Genomic DNA, 22,127 nt, shown 5'->3' with positions numbered 1-22,127 from the left:
GTGGTTTCAGATCCTGGGTGGGAGATGGGACACAGCTGTTGAGCAAGGAACTTCACTCAGATGCTTCCAAAGATGTAAACAACGCCCGGGTTCAAGGCTCGCTCACCCATCTGCACCCACATCAGCAAGTCCGTGCTGGTCCAGTTCCCTGGACTGCAGGTGCACAAGCCCACCTCCAGACCTCTTCGGTGTTTTCAGGCAGTGCTGCACAGTGAGGAAGCTCTCCTCTGGTCTCGCCTGGCTGAGCAACTCTGGCAGCTCCTGTCCGCCAGCTGTCAAGCGCGTTTGTCCCTTCAATCTCGCCAGTGTGCCCCCTTGCTGCTCGGGCGACAGAGCCAGACAGCAGCTCCAGGGCCTGGACCTCAGAGAGCAACAACACAGCACTCTGCACTAACAGCCAGGGCAGCCTTGAGTGTCAACCAGCATCGCCGTTACGTTTCGCATCAGCTGCTATTCTGACTGACTGTCATACACATTGCCTTGTGCATAAATGCAAAGAAACAGCGAAAGGATAGAGAGCAAGAGAGGACATTATAAAAACGAATGATAGCCTGATTTTTCTCAGTCTTCTAACTAAAAACGTGCACTCCCTTTAATTTACCTCATAGTACTTCTGGGATATGGAACAGAGCACAGAATTCATTCCTCACTGTGTGTTGTGGTACCTGTTTGTACAATGGTGTACCACAAGTTTTACAAGGGTTGGAAAAAACCCCACAGCTCCAGGGTGGGAGACACAGACCCCCCTCCTCCGCTACCGTCCTGTGCACAGCAGACTATGACAGGAGACAGGAGGGAGTGGCTGTCTCCTCTCCAACCTGCTGGAAACAGATGTCTGGGACCAGCCAGGCCTGAAGGATATAGAGTAGAAGATCACAGCACCAGCAAAAGAGAATCACAGATTGGTGAAAGAAAACTGAAAGAAAACAGTTAAGAAGCAGAACCCAGTCTCCACATACACCTGTATTTCTGGAATGGTTGAAGGGACAAGACATGCTTTTCAGGACCCAAACTTGTCTAGTCTTAACATGCACATGGTTTAATAGTTGTCAAGTTCTTTGAGCAGCATATGTTTACTTTGCTCTTTGATGGATTAAAGTCCAGTGCCGACGCTTCCTGAATCGACCAACACACCCTCGCTCCACACAGGAATCAGGAGCCCAGGACAGAGTCCCACCACACAGTAGTCTGATCCGTTTGGGGTTGTGTTCTATACCAGCACCTGCTGATGGCCATTTTCAATTCCTTGCCTTATTTTTAAGAAATCTGCCCTAAACACATGCCACATGAAGCTAAACCAATAGTCCAGGAGTTAAAGTAACTACTCCTGGGCTTTGTGGCTATAGTCTGAGCAGCTTGCAACATCTGGAACATGTCACAGTTGCGCACGATGGAAGTCTGACCCGTTTCCCTGGAAATACTGACTCGCCAGCTGGCACGCAGTGGAAGAAAGTGGGCACTAGGATATTAGCCCTGGAAAGGGGACAACTCAGGTCTGTCCAGGGCACCGGCAGCACACTGGCACAGCCCAGCTGGAGAGCAGCCAGCAGCAACAACAGCCATTTAGTCTACTCTTACTGTACATCCAACCGCTTGTCTGTTTGTTTGGCTTTTGCTGCTTTGTTACAGAAGAACAGGGCAACCTTTGCCAAATAAAGGAAGAAAGACATTTCATTTTGCACACTGTGGCCCTGTTTTTGGCAGTAGCAGAAAACACCACCAATGGATTTACTCTTGTTTAGGGCATGTAAACCTCTTTTCACAAATACCAAATCTCTTTCACTCCCCCACCTCCGACCCACCCTGAACAGGCGGTCCAGAATCTGTCTAGAAACCTGCAAAACAGATACTGCTGCACTATGATACAATCATAGCGTTTTAAATGAAATCCATTAGTGTGGACAAGGAGCCCTTTTTCATGGGATGAAATCGTGTATACACAGCATGCCACATCACATGACTACTCAAGAGGGTCAAAGGTCACAGAGCCCTACCAATGGCCAACCCGAGTCAGGCAGAGGGCAGCAGGTTTATCTCCAGGGTGGTCCAATCTCTTCCACAGCCTCTGGCCTGCTCCCCAGTGCATGTGGAGGAGCTACATGGGCATGGAACAAGTCCCTCATACCGCCGAGTCCCCCACTGGGACAGGGAATGACAGGAAACTGAGGCAGTGGGGCCCGTCACAATTAACACTGCAATTAGAGCAGGCATGGAGGCATGGGCAGAGCTCACACAAAGCAGACAGGATACTGGAGCAGAGCTGGCATGCCTGACCAAACGCAGGCAAAGAATCCTCCCTCAGTCATTCACAGCACTGCAGGATGCGCACAGCTAGCTCTCCAGACTGAGACCTCACTTATATAACCAAGCAGCTGGATGTACTGAAGGCACAGGCTAATCTGGAGGCAGGGCACCAGGACAGAGTGTCCCAGATCTCTGGTTGTGCACAAAAACCACTCTTCTGTACCAACAAGAACGTGGGGAGGGCACCTGAAGAAGGCTCCACAGCCGAAACGTTGTTTCCTCTCTTCTCTTTTCAGCATCGAATAAACCTATGATTTGTTACTGTGAGGAGACCCTCCTCCTCCCTGAATCTGGCTTTGCACCATTTTCTTTCACTCTGTACTCTGTAAGAGCTGATCGGATAAGACAAACTGCTAATCCCAGCAGAGGCTTTTTTTTGCAAGAAAGGGAAAACACTCATCTGCACCACTAGCAATCCCCAAAGTCTGCATAGCTGTCCTTCAGTGTCAGCCGCAGGTGCTGATTACCCACTGTAATTCAGGGTGATCCGAGCAACACAGAGGGTAGCCCCAAAGTGCTGGTCTCTCTTCCAGAAGTGTTGGAGAAAGAGTCACATTCTTAATGTCAAACCACCACAAACAGCTTAATGAACTGGTTCTGAACAAATGAGCTGTTGTTTGAATATAAATCAATAACACAAAATATGCTTCCAAGCTGCCAAATCCCTATATATTGTTACATGGCTAATGACTAACAGAGTTTTAATTTTAACCACATATCCAACAATCAACCAATTAATCAATTAAATGCTTTAATAATTTTTAAAGGAAGCTATGTTTTCCTCCTGCAAATGCTTAATTATAGAACTGACAACAGAGCTGAATGCTGCTCCTGCAGACTAATATCCCTACCCTGAAACATTGTAAGTTTATGATTTAATGTCACTTTCTTGTCTTATCTTCTTCATTCACTGAATATGTTAATATATTAATATCTAGGATATTTCTTAAGAGGGATATCTGCTAAGCACAAGCACAGCACACACCCAAAATCACTTTCCCTCCACAGCAGAGGAATTATAGACACATACTGTACCACTCCACCTTGTTATTTATTCCTTTATTATACCATATATAGCGAAATTGTAAACTACAGTGATGAACTGGAGCCCATCTGAGTGAAGTACTACACTTCAGTCGTTGCTGCTCACCAGGAGAGTAAGACTTTAAAAACAACACAGAACACGTCGGCCTGGTATAGCCAGTCCAGCCCTGTGTGCGTCGCCCAGCGGCTGTGGGTTACTGTGGCACTTTCCACACACGTGCTGCCCCATCTTTCCTAGCTTGCCATGGGCCTGTCCTGACACGCCTACCCCTAACCCCTACCAGAGAGTGGACAGCAGAGTAAACCCCCCTACAGAACAGCGCACTCTGCTGGATAATGAGCTTTTAAACAGATCGGGACCTCATATGTGCTTTTCTGTACAAACCACCACTCTGAAAACAGACGCAAATCCTGCCACTGACACCACCATTTACGCTATAAGTGGCATTTACTTAATTATTGTGTACATAAAGTAGACAAGGAGGTCATATGAAATGAACACAGAAGAAACAGCAGAGGTAGAGAGGAAAACTGCTCCAACATGCACCTCCGCTCCTGCTCCTGTAGAGCCACCATCCAGCACATACAGGCCACCCTCGTTCACCATTATTAAAGACAGGATGCTTGGAAGTGTTGGATCCAATAAGCTAGTACTGTAATGTGCTCAATTAAGGGAACATTGGTCACTGGGGGCTGCCAGTTTCTGTTTTAAAATTATTTTGCAAGTGTATATTTAATTTAACAAATCACTTGCAGTACATCTGGTCACAATAAAATTAAGAAATTGATGATTTAATGGTGGCCAATAAAACTTACAGGGCTGGGTCTGTACAGGAGGAGGGCTGGAGACCCTCTTCAGTTAAAAGACATTCCTTAAGGATCACAGGCAGCTCCCTGGACAGGCTAGTGGCTCTTGGCCCTGGTGCACCAGCAGCTTGGGGCAGAGAACAGCGACCACCTCCACCCTGCTACTCCAGAGAGCGGTACTACACTACAAAAACAGGGCTCGAGCCAAATTCAGCTGGAATCATTCTCTCGTCCCAGAGAAAGCGCCCACATATAACACCATCCTTAAGAGCGAAGTGGACAAACTTTGTGAAGAACTAGTTAATTTACACACAGTTTTACCAGTGCTTCCCACAATTGGTGTCCTGACATTAGCAGAGCCCTGCATCCTGGACCACACTGGTGTCTTGTGTTTGCTCCGTTTCTGCCATGTTGCACCACTGGACTCTCATGCCAGGGCAGTGAGTCCAGCCTGGCCTCCTCTGGCACGAGACCCATTCATTATACTGGCTGCAGGCCTCACCCTGGAGAGACACAGCAGCCAGGCGACTTGGAGCTGGAGATCTCAGGGGACACCAGCCTCCTTCCCTACTTTCTCAATCCCCTCCCGAGTTATGCCCTTCCAAGACGGCACTGTGCTCCGCTCTGTAACTGCGCTGTCAGCACTGCTCCACTCGCAGGTCTATTGATCAACCTCCCCAGTACACAGCTGCAACACCACGCACCAAGACATACGACAGGCTGGCAATGCAGCAGCTTATTAACACTCTCTCTCTCGCACAGGCTCATTCACTGGGGAATTGCTGGTTCAAGCAGGCAGAACACAGCAGAAGGAAGGCATAATCATGTAACGTTTTTTTTTTTTAATGTCACTTTCTTCTGATACACAGCTAGATACACAGACACAGACATCTGCAATATACTGTACCTCTCTCTGCGTCCAGGAGGCTGTGTGAAATCCTGGGGTCCTTTTATACACTGGAGCATGCCACCCAAAAACAGCCTCTGTCTTTGTACGATGCAAACAAAGAAAACAAATAAGAAGGCACAAAACACACAAACAAGTTCACACACACGCACGCAGGCTGGCAGGCAGCACGCGCCAGTTCAGCACTTCCTCCTCTTCCTGGTGCCGGCTGTGTCTGCACTGGCAGCAGGGGCTGACGGCTCCAGATTTAAATACCTCTGACTCCGAGGTGGGCCGTACCACTCGCCACTGACTGCTGGGGGGTGGTTGCATGTCATAGCCAATGATGCACTGTCCTTGCCAGAGGGATAGAGAGGGCCCTGCTTCTGCAACCCTCCCCCCACCATCATCCTGGTCCTCCATTCCATCCTGCAGTCTTCAACTTAGTATTATCTCTTAGGCAGGCAGGCAATGGTCTCTGCCTGGCCTTTCTTTGAGCCAGAGATGCTTTGCTTTCATTTATTTTTAAGTTTTTGAAACCACACAGACACACTAAATGAAAACCCCAACACATTGGGGAGTAACTGGGGGGAGTGTGGCTTGCAATGTGTTTCAACATATTTCTGTATTTTGATTCCTGCTCAGCAAACATTTCTGGGTATAGCTCTTCTAATTACTCATCACTCCTTACCACCACCCTGTCTCTCTCAGACTGTCTGCTGCTATCCACCTTTCCCAGCTCTGATCACCAGGTATGTGAGATGTGTCATACGTCTGTGCTCTTTTTTCTGACACACTTCACTAACAGCATAAGCCAGTAAAAGCCCATCCTGATCTCTCCTTTCTGTTCTCGAATCTCCTGTTCAGTGTGAACTGGGTGACAAGAACCAAACTGGCAACCGCAGCAATTAATCCAGACCACGAGGAAGAACGACGCGCCATCTGCTTCCCATCTACTTCCCTCAAGGAGAGGAAGAGGTAACAGGTACGGAGCGGAAATCAGGCTGGATCCCATCTCCGAGAAAATGGACCGCGAACCTCAACACACTCCAAGCCACGAAAGGCACAGCTTTTGACAATGCTGGCAGAAACTATATATAAAAGAGAAAACACGCAGAAGCCCAGCAGGTTGCCTCAGTAACGGAAAGCAAACATGACCAGAGAAAACCTGAAACTCCAGGCGCAAGTCTACTTAATACCACAGGTCCTGATCCTCTGGCCATGCATGCTGGGCATACACTGGCGCCATGTTTACCAATACTGACGAAGTGTTAGAAATCCCTCGCTTGTTTTCTGTGCCAAAAATGGACAGTTTTTATGGACAGGGAGAGTGAAGGCTCATAGTCTCCCTCAGCACAACTCATTTAGGGCCAAACAGTGATGACTCTCCCCTGGACTCTCATAAGCACTCTGGCCAACCTCTTCAACCTTCAAAACCCCTTCTACTTTCAAGACACTGCCAGGGGGAGACAGAGGATGCTGACAGTATTTCACAGCAACTTAAGTCAACAGCCAGCCAGCCCCTCACAGCTTCAGCCCTCGGTGGCGACGGCGCAGGCCGTGTGTTCCGGTGGAGATGGCTGCGCGCTCTCGGTGGAGACGGCGCAGGCCGTGTGTTTCAGTGGAGATGGCTGCGCGCTCTCGGTGGAGACGGCGCAGGCCGTGTGTTCCGGTGGAGATGGCTGCGCGCTCTCGGTGGAGACGGCGCAGGCCGTGTGTTTCAGTGGAGATGGCTGCCCGCTCTCGGTGGCGACAGTACAGGCTGTGTGTTTCGGTGGCGACGGTGCAGGCCGTGTGTTTCGGTGGAGATGGCTGCGCGCTCTCGGTGGAGACGGCGCAGGCCGTGTGTTTCGGTGGAGATGGCTGCGCGCTCTCGGTGGAGACGGCGCAGGCCGTGTGTTTCGGTGGAGATGGCAGCGCGCTCTCGGTGGAGACGGCGCAGGCCGTGTGTTTCGGTGGAGATGGCTGCGCGCTCTCGGTGGAGACGGCGCAGGCCGTGTGTTTCGGTGGAGATGGCAGCGCGCTCTCGGTGGAGACGGCGCAGGCCGTGTGTTTCGGTGGAGATGGCTGCGCGGTCTCGGTGGAGACGGCGCAGGCCGTGTGTTTCGGTGGAGATGGCTGCGCGCTCTCGGTGGAGATGGCGCAGGCCGTGTGTTTCAGTGGAGATGGCTGCCCGCTCTCGGTGGAGACGGCGCAGGCCGTGTGTTTCGGTGGAGATGGCTGCACGCTCTCGGTGGAGACGGTACAGGCCGTGTGTTCCGGTGGAGATGGCTGCCCGCTCTCGGTGGCGACAGTACAGGCTGTGTGTTTCGGTGGCGACGGCGCAGGCCGTGTGTTTCGGTGGAGATGGCAGCGCGCTCTTGGTGGAGACGGCGCAGGCCGTGTGTTTCGGTGGAGATGGCTGCGCGCTCTCGGTGGAGACGGCGCAGGCCGTGTGTTTCGGTGGAGATGGCTGCCCGCTCTCAGTGGCGACAGTACAGGCTGTGTGTTTCGGTGGCGACGGTGCAGGCCGTGTGTTTCGGTGGCGACGGTGCAGGCCGTGTGTTTCGGTGGAGATGGCTGCGCGCTTTCTCCATTCTCCCCTTCAGACATTCCTCCCTGTGCTGCGTCAGACAAACCGCACACTAGTTTACAACAGCAGGAATAATCAGGATGGCAGTCAGAGGCTGACAAGATGCCTGTCTCCTGCTTTCAGGAAGGAGGCGTGCACTGTGGTAAACATGCTGTAACCCCGCCATGCCTCACTGGAACACAGTCAGATCCACAGGACCTTCAGACGTCCTGACACCCTACCGGGCCACAGAGCCCAAGAGCAGCATTGCTCTTACTACCGTTTTGGTTCCTGTCCAGAGAGCAGTCTCATCGGGCATTACATCAAACGGACGCACGCAGCCCTAGAGGCAGCTCCTCTCTGGGTTTTCTTATGTCTATATGGAAATTATAGACTACTTATAGAAAAAAAAACATCAGCACTATAATTTTGCTTTGAGATGTGCCAAGGTTGCATTTTAAAACTGAGGCCTATTTCTGCCCATTTTATAATGTTTTTATTTTCATAGCTAGATGATCTAAATTACAAGGTACTGATGTGCACCACTCTTCAAATGAATAGGCCACACCTATGCTTTCGCTTCACATAGATCTTCATATAAGACAATACAAGATGTTAGATGTGTGTTGAACTGTTTCACAAGATGCCTGTCTCCTGCTTTCAGGAAGGAGGTGTGCACTGTGGTAAACAAGCTGTTATGTGCATGTTTTATGTGGCCTGGAGGGTTCCAAGTAGTCAAGTACAGTGCAATCTCAGTAAATCCATGGGAAAGGTGACAGCCGCCTGTGGTGAGCTAGCCTATGGGAGTCCTGAACCAGTGAACTGAGGTTATTCACCAGCAGGTGCAGTATATATTTCCATTAAGTATGGGCATTAAAACCCAAGACGGCAAACAAACGAGAGACGGGCGGCCATAAGGCCCATCCAGCTCTCTAGCAGCTGATTGCTCCAACACCCTCATCCATCCTGGTTTCTGGAGTCCCAGGGAGCTGGTTTTGACAGAAGGGCTGGTAGCCTGGAGGAACCTTTTTGAAAAACAAGAGGAACACATTCTGCTCAGGAGCCTGGTCAGCGTGGGACTGCTCCTGCTGTTTACCCCAGCAGTGTTTGGAGACTCCCTGGACTCTCAGCGGGACTGTTTTTGCTAAGCCCGCAGGTTTTTATCAGCCTGGGATCCCGACTCCAGAAGCACTCTCAAAACAGCGAGGGCCACCCTTCCCCCTTCTTCCACAGCAGCTCCTCTGTTCGAGCACAGCGGCCAGGAGGGGGGAGACTGGGGTGGAGGGTCAGAAAATGGCACGGCTCACCGGCAGGCAGGACCCGACTGTTCCCCCTCCTGTGCCCTCGCCTCATTAAAATGAGAAGTCCTGGCACACAGAAAATAAGCAGCAACACAAAGCACAGAACGGAGCGGGCACCAACACAGTGTTACAAAACAAGCGCCCACAGAGATCAGTGCCTGTAAGGATCAGCAGCAATCTCTCACCAAATCCTCTCCACAGCTCCCTCGCTGTAAGCACTATCAGACGTCCTGCATTGTGACTCCTTGTTTATCAAAAAACTCACTCACCCTTACGTAAACACAGATAGAGACAGAGACTGGAGCAGGGAGGGGGGTTAATACACAAACTGCATTCAGAAAAAGAACGAACTTGCTTTTAGAAGGCACATGACAACAGTATCTTCCAATCTGCAGTTCTGTGTAAAGTGCAAGTCAGACTGCTGTAATCTGTAGCAATACCACGCAAATCTGGCGGATTTCGGCTGCTAATGGTGCACTGCTCACAATGTCACATGCTAACACCCAGAACACAGTAACAACAGGTTTATTATTGCGCTGTGCCTTCTACTGTAACACTAAGCGTCAGGACCTAACCGAGTTAACTTGAAAAAGAAGGAATGCTCGACTCTTTTGAAATGGCTACCCCCCTTTAACGGTGCTTGACACTCTTGAAAAGAGCAGTGTGATCCCCACTGCAGGGTCGCCTGAGCCGAGCTCCAGAGCACACGCCACACAGCCTCTCCCCGGCGAGGAAAGCTCAGCTCTCAGCACCTCTGCCATGATTCATGAGGTATTTATCAAGCAGTATTTCTGCAGCTTATTTCAGGGCACCAACACACGGACACTACTGGGACCAGGGCTCGATTTAGAGCACACAGCCCCCCTCCCCACCCCCCCACCCCACATATACACAAACAAGCGGGATGTCAACAGGACTCCCAGCTCATGACAGCATGACCCACTGGGGGCTTTGAGAACCACAGGGTTTTGGACCACTCACACTTGTTCAGCTGAAATGTAAACAAGTTCCCTTCAGAGCTCATGTCACCCTTTATGAGGTTAAGGTAAGAATATGAGGTATGAGGTAACAAGTACGCAATACAGAGCACCTGGAAGGGGGCCGACTTACAAGAATTTGCAAAAAATACCTCTGGATCCTGGGAGTCTCGTGTTAAGAGCACTTGTTTTTCTTTGTTTCTGTTGCAACCTGTCTTGTTTGATTGTTGCAATGCGTCCATTTTAACTGATTCCACTCAGTTGTAGAAACCATAAATGTGTTTGACAGGCCGCTGAACAAAACATCAGCTAAAATACAATAGCCTAGTCATGTTTAACGACGCCGAAACAGCTGCTGCATGAGGGCGGGAAAACCAGTGCCGGTACAAACAGTCCACATTCTGCTCACTTACTTCAGTGCACCATGCAGAGTCACAGCCCATATGGGTCCTAGATTTCCCAATTTAAAAAAGACCATAGACATTACGGTGCCCACCACACTCCATGAGTGGGAGAAACGATCCTGCACTGAACTGTCAGTCAACAAGTATGAAAACTCTCCTATTTATAAGTTCTTATAAATAGGAGAATTTGGGGCAGCAGAGACAGGCTTAGAGCTACAGATTACAGGACGAGCATGGTCAGAAAACTACGGAGGGCATCCAGTTACACACACAGTTACACCAATCATTGATACTGATTCCTGGACTGGTACCCAGAGGCCGCATCGCCCAAAATCCCACCTAGCACAAAGCCAAAGTCCGCTTAAATCCCACGTCTCCTTTTAACCTTCCACACCAGTCACTCAAGACTTTATATTTAGAAATGCAGCATCGCGTTTTCCATGTTCTCATGGTGAGGCTTAGGCCCTTTGCTTCATCGTAAAAAAAAACCTGCTACCACGGTCTGCACTTCGTACCCTGCATTGCACAACAGGACCAGCTTGTACTGTACTCCCTCTAGTGGGCAACTGACGAAGTGCAACAGCTTCAAGAAAGGAGAGCAACATTCATTATTTCTTTATTTTACCAGGTAAGAAAAGCAAGAAGGAAATCGTATTTACAGCGGTGATTTGCAGACATGCCAACAGCAGGTCATTAGCAGGAGCTACATGAGTACAAGTACTGCATCTCAAGGGTACAATGCCAGAGTCTCACCCCAGATCTGACATCCCTGCACTGCCCTGACCTCCATAGTGTTGCCCTTTAGGTACTTGAGTACACAAAACAAATTGAATTACAGTAAAAACTCAATCATCCCCATGTTGCAGAGTTTACCCACAGGGTGATCACATCAAATCAACTCTCAGGACAATAAAACATGATAATTCAATCATGAAGCCATGATCTACGATGGCAACACAGCCCTAAGCAAATGTCCTCTGTCTGCTCCATGTCCCTGGGAACAGAGCTCAGTGCTTGTGACCAGACAGAGTAAATACAACTGAGAGCTCCGCAGATAAAACAATCAGTGCAGTCCCTAAGGAGAAACATTCCTCTTCCGCTGGGGAATAGCTCTGGAAAATAAGCTTCACTTCCATTCTAGGACATGGGGTATTTTCCTAATAAATCTGGACACATCAGTTATCCATTTCTTGATTTAAAGACCCCGATCCTGATAAGCCAGTAGTCAATCAATTCCTCTGATTGCTGGGAGGGGGTCTCAGACTCCCCACGGGCAAATGAGACTGAGATCTCCTTCCAACAAAAGCTGTCATGACTGTCGACTTTTTGACTGATTCAATTTTCTCTGTAAAACAAAAGACATGCTCAGATGAAGGCAGACTCACTTTCTGTGCCCGAGTACAGAGTAAAGTGCCATCTTTTTTCCTAACAGCAGATGGCAGTACATGGCGACTACCAGCATGCCTACAGTGATAAAAGCCCAACTTTCACCCCTGCTCATGAACAACGCTTGGCAATACTGTTAATAACCCAGAGACAGCACATATCACAGACACCGATCTGAGCACTGCTCAGATTACGGGTGGAGGCCAGGATTAGGGGTCAAGGTCAACATGTTGCGACTCTCTGGTATCCATAGCGCTTGAGGGACGCCAGGAGAGATGCTCTCTGGAGAAGACATGCCTATCGCCGGCTGAGTGCAGAGGTCAGTTTGCTGTAGTGAGGGTCTGCAACAGACAACAGGGCTTTCAGAAGCACAGGGCATGAAAAAGGGAACAGGAACATATTACTGGGAACCTGACCCTTGTACAGAAGAATGATCAGGAATGTTCAGGAGCTATAAACTGAGCTCTCTTATCAGGGTGCAGGTGCAGACTGCATAAGAACAACCAGCAATTAGTGAGCAGTCCTCTTGTTAAATGAAGCTTTTGGAAAATCATGCAGCGAGACTATAAACCACATTAGAACGCCCCCACATAAGCGCCTCTTCTGTCCCATTGTTAGTTCACCTAGAAGGCGGTGTGCGGCAGTAACAGAGGCTGGCAGGGAGCTGCACGCCTACGTGCCCGCGAGACAAGAGCGTGAGATTATTCCCAGCGAGAGAAGGGAGACAGCTGGCCCATCTTTCTGCTGGCGATGAAAGGCCTAAACCAGGCCGAAGGATGGCAGAATTCTCTGAGCTGAAAGAAAAGGGAGCAGAAACACTCCACTGGAAAAACGAGACAAGACTCATTTTTCTTTTGAGAGTGAATCACCAAGAACCCGATCAGCCCCGCGCACCTCCACACTCCTTGTGTCCACACTGGGTTGGTGCAGTACACTGGCTGCACGCCGAGCCCTCCAGCACTGACAGCAGCTGGAAGGCAGAGGAGGGAGTACAGGCCCAGCTCTCGCCGAGAGCACTGCAAGATCACAGGCTCCCAGCAGACCAATGGACACAGTTGGTTATGAACCATACCAAACCTGGCAGTTTGGCATGCCAATGCCGAAACATCCCTAGACTTCTGGGCCAAGCCTGGGCTCTGGGCTATGAACTGGTAGCTTTGCTGGTTGAGACAGATATCCCACACGGCTCATTTTAAGAGCTAACCTGTGCCTTAAAAGCACTGCAATGGAACGTCAGCGCATCCCACCTCCAGGTAACCTTGAGCCAGAACAGGCTGCGCTGATGTCGGAGCCCTGCCCATTGTGTTTATAGCTCCAAGAGGGCTTCTTTTTTACCATGTTAATCACAGCACTTTACTGTGAAAGACGTGCACCACTCTACCGCTGTTTGTGCCGAAATGTCAGAGTGACACCACACAAGCTGCCAGAAAACACACCCTGGAAAGCTAAGGGTTAATGACACGATGCTGTCCCAGCCCCCCACCTCTCCCTAGGGAGTGGGGCCTGTTGAGTTACTAGTCCGCAGGGGCTGCTGCTCTTATTTATCGAGACACCTGTTGCTCTGCAGCTCTATTCTCCACAGGCTGTGCCAGCTGCTGTGTCTTGCTGTGCCAGGACCCAGGGAAGGTTCCATGCCCCTCGCCTTACTATGAGAGGACCATGCAGGGGGCCGGTGTGTGGAGATGGAAGAATGGCAAGCAGCAACAAAAGACTGAAAATCTATAAATGCGTAACTTTGCAGAGCTGGAAATCCAGGGGGACATTACAGATGACGAACACCGAGTGGTGGTGATAAACACCAATGCTAACAGAGCACAGAAACAGCACCTCGACTTCTCTTCTCACGTACAGTGCGCCAGGTGGCGTCTAGAAGCAGAAACATTTTCCCTTTTGATATTGACACAGACAGCTCTAGGCCTCGTTGAGGGTGCTCCAGCCCTCAGTGGCAGACTGGAGTCCTGTTCCTTGAGTCCTTCAACGACTTCCGATTTCCCCTGTGATTTACAAGCTAGCAGCATCCTGTCTCGTGGGGCTTAGTAAGTGTGTGCTGCTCTGGTTTCCAGGCTGGGCTGCAGAAGCAACCTCCCCATGCCAGAATCTCCAAAACAACGGATAAAAGCGACATTGGCCATTTTGTCCTGGAATCTTGCAAAACATTTTCAAAGATTTAAGCGGATATTAAGTAAACATGTGTCACTTTCAAATGTAAAACATAAAATACTGCTTTTCTAATCACATGGCAATGAGTTTGAGAATGCACTCATGTTTGTCTAATGTTTTGACAAAGTTAGCTTTTAAAATGAAAAGCCTGGAAAGTGGGGTAACGTGTCCTGCTGGTGGAATAATATAAAGCACAAAAAAGAGCAGACACTAACACTGGAGTATGCAATAGCTCCTGCAGGGCCTGATGCAGACAGCCAAGTAGAAGGTAGGTATTTAGAGCACAGGTGTGAAAGGGGTGACCTGCATGTCTGAGATGTGTGTAAGCGTGTGTGTGTGTCCTTTCTTCTCCTAGAGGCAGTGGCACAGGAGAACGTGCGCTGCTGCAGGCAGACTGTTAAAGGAGCCTTTGGCACTGCAGTATCATTTTAAGAAATCAATTATTATGGCTAGGCAAGGCTAATTCGACATCTTTAAAATGTCTTACAGTAGACAGCCTCCCCCACACACACAACCCCTGTAATTAAAGCTGTGAACATAATGTGGAATAGATGACGCTGTGCAATAGGAATTTTTAATTGCCTGCTAGGAGACCCACGCAGGCACCTTGGACGTGCATCAGCAGTGAAGATTACCACCTGTCTGCAGGACTGCTGTGCATCTGGAGGGGTGTGCTCGTTCACGGGCTGGAAGCACCCCCTGGGGTCTCTCCTGTCAGAGCGGTCAATCAGAGTCCAGGGCTGTTTCCCTGTTCTTCAGGAAGACCTTCTCAACCACCTCACTGGACTAAGCAGAGCCTTAACTGGAGCCTTGATGGGACGCCCGTAGCGTTCAGAGAGACGTGGACCCTCTGGACTGCAGCAGCACGAGGGCAGGATTCTCTCTCCTCAGGCCCGCGGTGCTGGGTTACACTGGCTTCGTGTGTCAGAGGTGATCCAGAGTGGCTCGGGTGCCCAGTTACTGAGGGGGGTAGGGGAGGGGGGCTGGTGTTTACAAACACTAGCCCGTCTTTCCTGCTCTAAAAGGGTGCACAGGCTCCGCATCCCAAATAGCACGCTCAGACACGAACCGCATCATCCACAGCAACCTGCCAATCGCACTGCAGGTGCCAGGAGCCATGGAATGACCAGCAGGAGACAGACAGACCTTGGTCCTGCTTTCTGTCCAAACTCCTACACTCAAATATCTGTTTACATGGACATGACAGAGCCCACAACATGCTCTACTGATTCAGCCTCCATACCTTTTCAGACTTGCACTATTACGCGTGACAGAAGAGATTGATGACAATGACTCATGAAATCACAGCACTCGCACACTCTCAGGCGCAACCGCAGAACGAACACTACTACAGTACATGCCAGATCAGTGTTGTGTATGTCTTCACTCCTTGCCTACACTCTGCATTGGTGACCTGTTTGATAGCCTAGACCAGTTCTAGTCGCCACTTGTTCCAGTATCGTTTCCCAGCCCTCCAGCCAGATGCAGCTGCTGGCCACCACTCAGAGAGCAGGTCCTCTCTGTGTACAGGTCTGCTGATCTGACACAGGCAGAGTCCAAAAAGACCATGTCGTTAAAAGCATCTGTCTGGCTTCTGGACAGACGAGATACTGCAGATTCTGCACAGAGTCCGGCACTCCGATCGGAATTCCTGTCTGGTTCCTTCAAAGTCACACTGCCGTCCTTCACAGAAGATGTCCAGAAAAAAAAAGAATCACCTGGACTTCTCCCTGCATGCTGGCTGACAGTAGTCATGCTGCTGCAGCCGAACCAGGAGAAAACATCAGCGCTTTTCCTTCATGCCACAGACGGAATGACATAGTGTTACGGAACACAGGAGGGGACGAAAGTGCAGTCAATTCTATTTGCATATGACAATTCTAACATACAATTGTCACTGAAGGAAATACGCATTTTTTGCTAAGTACCACTCTCTCATCCTCGTTCTGCACAATACAGTACAAATTCATGTCTACAGCAAAAAAATTGTTAGAAAAGTGCAATCTATTAAAAAAAGAAAATCCAACTAATGGAGTTTTCATAAAAACAGCACACAGCAACCTGTAGGCAAGCCTGCCGAGTGCGCCTGCATACTTCCGGCAGAGAGCCCCCAACATCTGGATCAGAGCAGTGTCCAGATGGTCCACCTCCCCTGCCCCCTGCCACCTGCCCCTCAGACAGCATCACTCACCCGGGGAGATGGTGTTCTGGAGGCTAGCCCTCTTCCGAAAGGGAGACTTGGGCTTCTGTTTGATGGGGATCGGATTGGATGACATCTTGCTGCCTCTCTTTCTCCTGCTGCCTGGCGAGGGCGAGTCAGAGCTGCAGAAGGCACGGCAGGGAATGAGTGGAGAGGAGAGAGCAGCAGCAGTGACAGCTCCGGTCGGAATGCCGATCCTAAAAGGACTCTTACTGCAGAGGGGGCTGTACGTGCAGGAAGGGCCCCTACTGGTGGAAAACCCCCTGCTCCTACTAGAGGGGGGCAAGCTCCTCCCTTCCCCGTCCGACTTGACTATTGAGCGAGGCAGGGGAGGTTCGCAGGACAGCCCTCGGCTCTGCCTGGCTCCGCTAGGCCACAGCCTGTTTGGTTTCCCCGGCAACCACAGAACCAGCCTTGCAGAACCAATCCGGAGGAGCGCAGCGGCGGCAGGCATCGCAACAGCAGCCGAAGGGCCACAGCCGCGCGGCCAGGCAGGACTCCAGCGAAGGCAGCACGCAGAAATATTCGACACAAAGTGGGGAAAAAAAACGTCTCGGCGACGAGCTAAAAAGGTGTAGACAAACGAAAAAGGAGCAATTGAAATTATGGGCCTGAAAAAAGCCAGAACAGCGAGAGGAGAGCAGGCTGGCAGCACAGCCTCCAGCACCCGAGAGCTGGAAGGGAAGGGGGGAGACGGAGGGGCTTGATGTCACTTTCCATGCCTGGAATTCCTGATTTATAAATAAAGTGTCGTGCTGAGGGGCTGTGGAAGCACGCCCCTACCACACCGCCCTGTCATCTAGAGAGCCCAGGCCTGAGCCTTTTCCACCCGGCTTCAGGCAGCACTGAGGCTGGCTTCTTTTCTTGGCCAAGCTGTTTCGAGAACCCTACACTGAAACCCCGCAGGACAAAAGTGCACTGCTAGTTGAGAGTGGACAAAAAAAGTGAAGGACTAACTAATATTCGTCCGTTTAGATCTGTCCCCCCCTCTTTTCCCCCAGCACGCTGGCCTGCCCTGCTCCGTCGGGCCGCTGGGGAGAAGAGACTTCGCCGAGATATCTGCCTGATTAACCGCAGCCCCCGCCTCCTCGACCTGATGTCTCAACACCTACAGCCCCTTTTCCCGGCGGGAGCCGGAGGAACAAATCAGGAGGAGGAGACCGGCAGGAGCAGCCCGGTCGGGATCGGACACATTTCTGCGCCGGGCCGGTCCGTCGGCCGTCGAGCAGGGCTGGTGCGCTGCGGCAGCCGGGCTCTCTGTGTGCACGGCAGCCCGCCGCGTGCAGCGGTCGAGGCAGACATGGTCTTTGTTCTGGAGCAGAGTCAGTGTGAGAGGAGGGGGGACTCTTGTGCTGGAAAGAAGCACTCTGTCACCAGGCCCAGGGCCCGCCTCCGCAGCTGACTACGGCGATCCCATTGGATGCCAGGGTGCCGCCAGTCAAGAAGACTGACAGGAGGACAAGGTCCGTCTGGAATCATAACAATAGGAGGGTGTAAGTGTTTTAACCCTTTCGGCACTGGAGCACAGGGCAACAGCACCCGCCTGACTGGAAAAAGAAGACACTGCTTTACATACTGCAGGTCCTTTATGTTTGCACAACTAGGCCATTATTGAACACGGCTGCATACATTTGCAGAAATGTGCCCTTTTGCTCTAATCGGAAAATCAGAACAGAAAAAAGGCGGCAATAGAGAGAAGCACTATCAGCCTCATTCGCATGTTCCTCTGTTTTTCCCACAAACACATATCAATAACAGAGCTGATGACACCACACAGCCCCATTCACTCTCTCAGACACACCCATTTCGCAGTCTTCTCAGCGACTGACTGGGACAGGTTACCTGAACAGGCCATTTCAATGGCATCCACGAATGTAACTCCTGCTGAACTAGAACAAAGACAAAGACAAACTCCATCTAGTGGTGACAGAGCAGCCGTACTAAAATGAGCATCACCCCCCACCACTACCATGCCCACAAAATTTCAAACACAGCACTTCCGCAACACCTTGACATAGACATCAGCCTTCTGCAAGCCCCGCACAGCTTGACCTCCACAAACACCAGGTGTTTGCGTCTGCTCTGCACTGACATCACAATGTGCTGCGGGAAACTGCAGGACTCCGTGTGGCCCACCTGTTAAACTTCCAAAGAGTTGCCACAGCTTAAGAAACAAAGACACGGGCTGTGGAGTTTGTCAGCTCACAACCCCCCAAACCCAACGTGAGGGCAGGCCGACAGCAGAGTGACGGAACAGACTCCTCCTGCCACATCCTGTCCATTTACATGTTGCAACCAGTGGTTTGTGAAGGGATATGTACCAAACCCAATATCTTATGGTCACATTGGACAGTAAGTACAGTACAACAAGCTACACAGATAACTCAATCTCTGTCATTTAGCAATGCAGTGAGGATGCATATTTCGAAAACATTATCAAGTGCAGTAGCCAGCTAGATCACAGTTATCAGCCAGTAGTACAACCCAACACACCCGAAGAAGGCTCCACAGCCGAAACGTTGTGTTTTCTTTCTTCTCTTTTCCTTCTTCTCTGGGTTTTAAATGCACTTCCACGCAGGGTGGCATAATCAAGTCTAGGTTTCAAGAAGATTACACACAAACACTTACAAAAAAAACTAATCCTGCACAAGCAGACTTACTGGGAATGAGGCGACAATCTGAGAGCATCATGCCCCCAGTGCTGGCTTTTTCTACACCACACCAACAACCAGCAAGGCCTGAGTGTAGTCATGCAGTGCAACAGAAGCCTGAGCTCCAGAGCACCACTAAATATCCCTGTCAGCACCCCACTGACGGACACACCCCAGGAACAGACTCTGCCAGGAGCACTCAGGCCCGCAGGCTGGCGACTGGCCCAGAGAGACACCGCTACAGGAGGAACCAGACCGGCGCCGGGCCCGTCAGAACACCAACCTAATTAGTAATCCCCGCTGGACACAGAAAAGACATGATTCTGGTGGGTGTCGGACAGCTGGGAGTTAATTTAATGTGAGGGAAGGGTGGCACGCCCAGAATCTTTAGCAACAGTGAGATATTATTATCAATCTGCCTGATGCTTTTATGCAAGGCCACCAATAGAGGTTGCAATCACCTGGTTTCTTTCATGGGTGCAGTAGCGTTCTCAAAGTGGAGGCATTATGGTCTTTAATGCTTTCCTATAACAGCCTCAACTACTTGATTTTTCTTCACATATCGCTTGCTTTCTCAAAAGAGTCACATATCATGTATACAAGTTTAACTGCAATATATGATGAAGTGGAAAATTCTTGAGGGTTCCGTGTCAGAGTCCCACAGCGCTTAGAGTGACATGGTGCCCCCACAGCGCTCAGAGTGACACAGTGCCCCACAGTGCCCAGAGTGAAACAGGGCCCCACAGTGCCCAGAGTGAAACAGGGCCCCCACAGCGCCCAGAGTGAAACAGTGCCCCCACAGCGCTCAGAGTGACACAGTGCCCCCACAGCGCTCAGAGTGACACAGTGCCCCACAGTGCCCAGAGTGAAACAGTGCCCCACAGTGCCCAGAGTGACACAGTGCCCCCACAGCACTCAGAGTGACACAGTGCCCCCACAGCACTCAGAGTGACACAGTGCCCAGAGTGAAACAGTGCCCCCACAGCGCTTAGAGTGACATGGTGCCCCCACAGCGCTCAGAGTGACACAGTGCCCCACAGTGCCCAGAGTGACACAGTGCCCCCACAGCGCTCGGAGTGCTCGGAGTGCTCGGAGTGCACAGTGTGCAGCTGGCCTTAAGTGACAATCCTCTGGCTCTCCTGGGCTCCCCCTCCCTCTGCTCCCCAGTTGCAAAACAATCAGCCTGAGGAAGAACTTGGGAAGAATTCCATTCCAGAATTTTGCTCCCAGTGACACAGGATTCTCTACTGCTAGATCTGGCTCAGTCTTTTCATCAGACTGAAATTCTCATCTCCTAGAGTATGTGAAACTCCCTCATACCCTTATGTCCATGTTTAAGAATAATGAATAATGTAACCCATGCCTTGTCATAATTTGAACCATACCTGCAGCTTGCAAAACCATGCATTGCTCCAACAGAACACAAGCACTCCAAGCAAACTGAGCAACACGTTTCTTTAATTAATTACATTTACCAAGCACTTTCCCCACCACAGACGAGCAGCCCCACCACCAAACAGATGGGGGGGGTGAGAAACTGCTGTGCCAGCTGAATTAACTGCAGTGTAAGACAGACTGACTGTTCATGCAGAAAGTTTACAATTGAGGGAGGCCCCTCAGCCCATCGCATTTGTCTAGCTACTAGCAGCCGATTAATCCTACACACTTCTCCAGCCATCACTTTCAACGACAATGCAGGGTGTCTTGGGACAGTGGGGTTTCCTGTACTCAGCTCATTTCTGCTTCATGTCTGAGATGAATGAACGGCACAGCAGATCTACTGCTAATGTTCCCCACAAACCTTCCCAATAACACCCTCAGCGGTAGTCTACTGTTAACAGATGGGGGGCAGGAAGTGCCTCCTATTAATCGGCGGTTTCATATTTTTAAACCAGTAACTGAAAAACACCACTTTAGGTCAACTGTAGCAGAATTTTACACAGAACGTCCTAGTAAGCAACGCGACTCTGTCTTGTGGAGATACCAAGTGAAAACACAAAGCTGCAATGGCAACGTTCAGCCACTAGAGAGCAGAAGAGGACGATATTTGACCACCGCGACCAGGCAAAGAATACAGCCGCTATTGCATAATAAAATGGGAAATCAGGTTTAACAGCACAAGATGTTGGTATTACATATATCATACACATACATATTTAAAACAACGCCTCCACGCATTTGTGCAGTGCATAATCTCTGAGAACTTGGAGTTCGGCATCTTCACAGAGACCCGTCCCCTTTCCCTTCACTGAAACACTTCGTATAGATATACAGTCCCAGATCTCCCCCCCCCCAAAAAAAAAAACACACAAAAATATGTGGCACAGTTTAACACAAGTGCCTAAGGCAGTGGTACAAAAACTTACAAGTAACTTTTTCTGCTTATATTTTTCCAGCCGTGTTAACCAATGAACCTACTAAAACAACGCACTCTCCACCGAACTCCTGCGGGGCGTAGATACAGCACATTAACAAAAGGTGTTATTTCGTCAAACACCTTGAACTTGACCACCTGGGCTGGCTGTTACAGACGAGCGGTCCTACTGCACAGCTGAGCGGCGCCACTGCGCGCAGTGTTACACAACAGCTCCAGCGGCCGCTTCAAAGATAAAAAATATTTTCAGAACAAACTGACTCAACCTTCCTCTAAAACCAGTAATCCGTGGAGAAAGGAGCTCAGCTGAACATAACGGCTTTTATACGTCTGTTTCCCAAGCTTCAAGAGCAGCCGTGATCAACATATTAAACTTGCTGTGACACTTAATATTTACTTACCTGCCATTGTAACTGTAGTTCTTCAGAAAATGAGACCCAAAGAGGATTCACTTTCCAGAATTTGTGAAGGCAGCGAGCGCCACTTATTCACATAAAAAGCTTTCACGCAGAAATCAGAACTTTTCTACACGGAACCAACTGTTTTCATTAAGAACAATTAACAGTGCCTTCCTGCGTTCAGAGTTCGTGAAAAAAACTGATCAATTTTTCTTCAGTTTTCCTCTTATAAAAATAAACGGTGACGTCCCGTCTGAAATGATAGAAGTTCCCGGAACTCGGGAAACTCGGACACTATTTAAAGGGGCCGCGAGTATTTATGAGGGGAAATCGGACTTTGAGCCCAAGTGTGCAGAGCAGAATTATTCATCTTCATCGTCCTCCGACACAATTAATTTGCAAAATCGCTTTAATTTGAAGATTTTTTTGTCTTTAATAATTATTTTTCATAGACGTCTAAAATAGCAGTAGCTGATTAAAAGAGCCCCCAAACATAATGGAATCGTCTTAATACAGTATTTCAATAATACACCAAGTTCATCTACATCAGGCCCTGCACAGGTCTAACGTGTTTGTGCCCGCTCCATTTTGTGGCTGGTGGTGTTTTTTGCACTCTGTGAGTTCAAAGTGTCTGAAAAGTCGAAGGACCAGTGTCAGAATCCCCCCCTCCGGAGCTGCAGTGGG

The 22,127-nt window shown here is 49.9% G+C and overlaps 1 protein-coding gene across 4 annotated transcripts in view; it reads right to left on the bottom strand.

Moving 5' to 3' along the window:
• The window catches only part of ampd2b (adenosine monophosphate deaminase 2b), a 51,062-nt gene extending 29,373 nt beyond the window's left edge, over positions 1–21,689 (bottom strand). The window contains exons 1-2 of one of the 4 annotated variants that reach the window (XM_088920355.1): positions 21,447–21,689; positions 16,012–16,584 (exon numbers count right to left, since the gene is read on the bottom strand). In XM_088920355.1, the coding sequence (XP_088776481.1) occupies positions 16,012–16,584; positions 21,447–21,453 (580 nt within the window). In that variant the 5' untranslated portion in view covers positions 21,454–21,689. Of the gene's footprint in view, positions 1–16,011; positions 16,585–21,446 lie in introns of those variants that run through there. The other 3 variants (XM_088920357.1, XM_088920356.1, XM_088920358.1) reach the window with 3 other exon arrangements.
• Between the last annotated feature and the right edge of the window lie 438 nt (positions 21,690–22,127).

The sequence above is a fragment of the Atractosteus spatula genome, chromosome 7 (genome assembly GCF_055471065.1).
Source record: "Atractosteus spatula isolate fAtrSpa1 chromosome 7, fAtrSpa1.hap1, whole genome shotgun sequence".
NCBI lineage: Eukaryota > Metazoa > Chordata > Actinopteri > Semionotiformes > Lepisosteidae > Atractosteus > Atractosteus spatula.
Note: the sequence above shows the minus strand (reverse complement) of the source record. Positions and strands in the feature narration are given on the sequence as shown.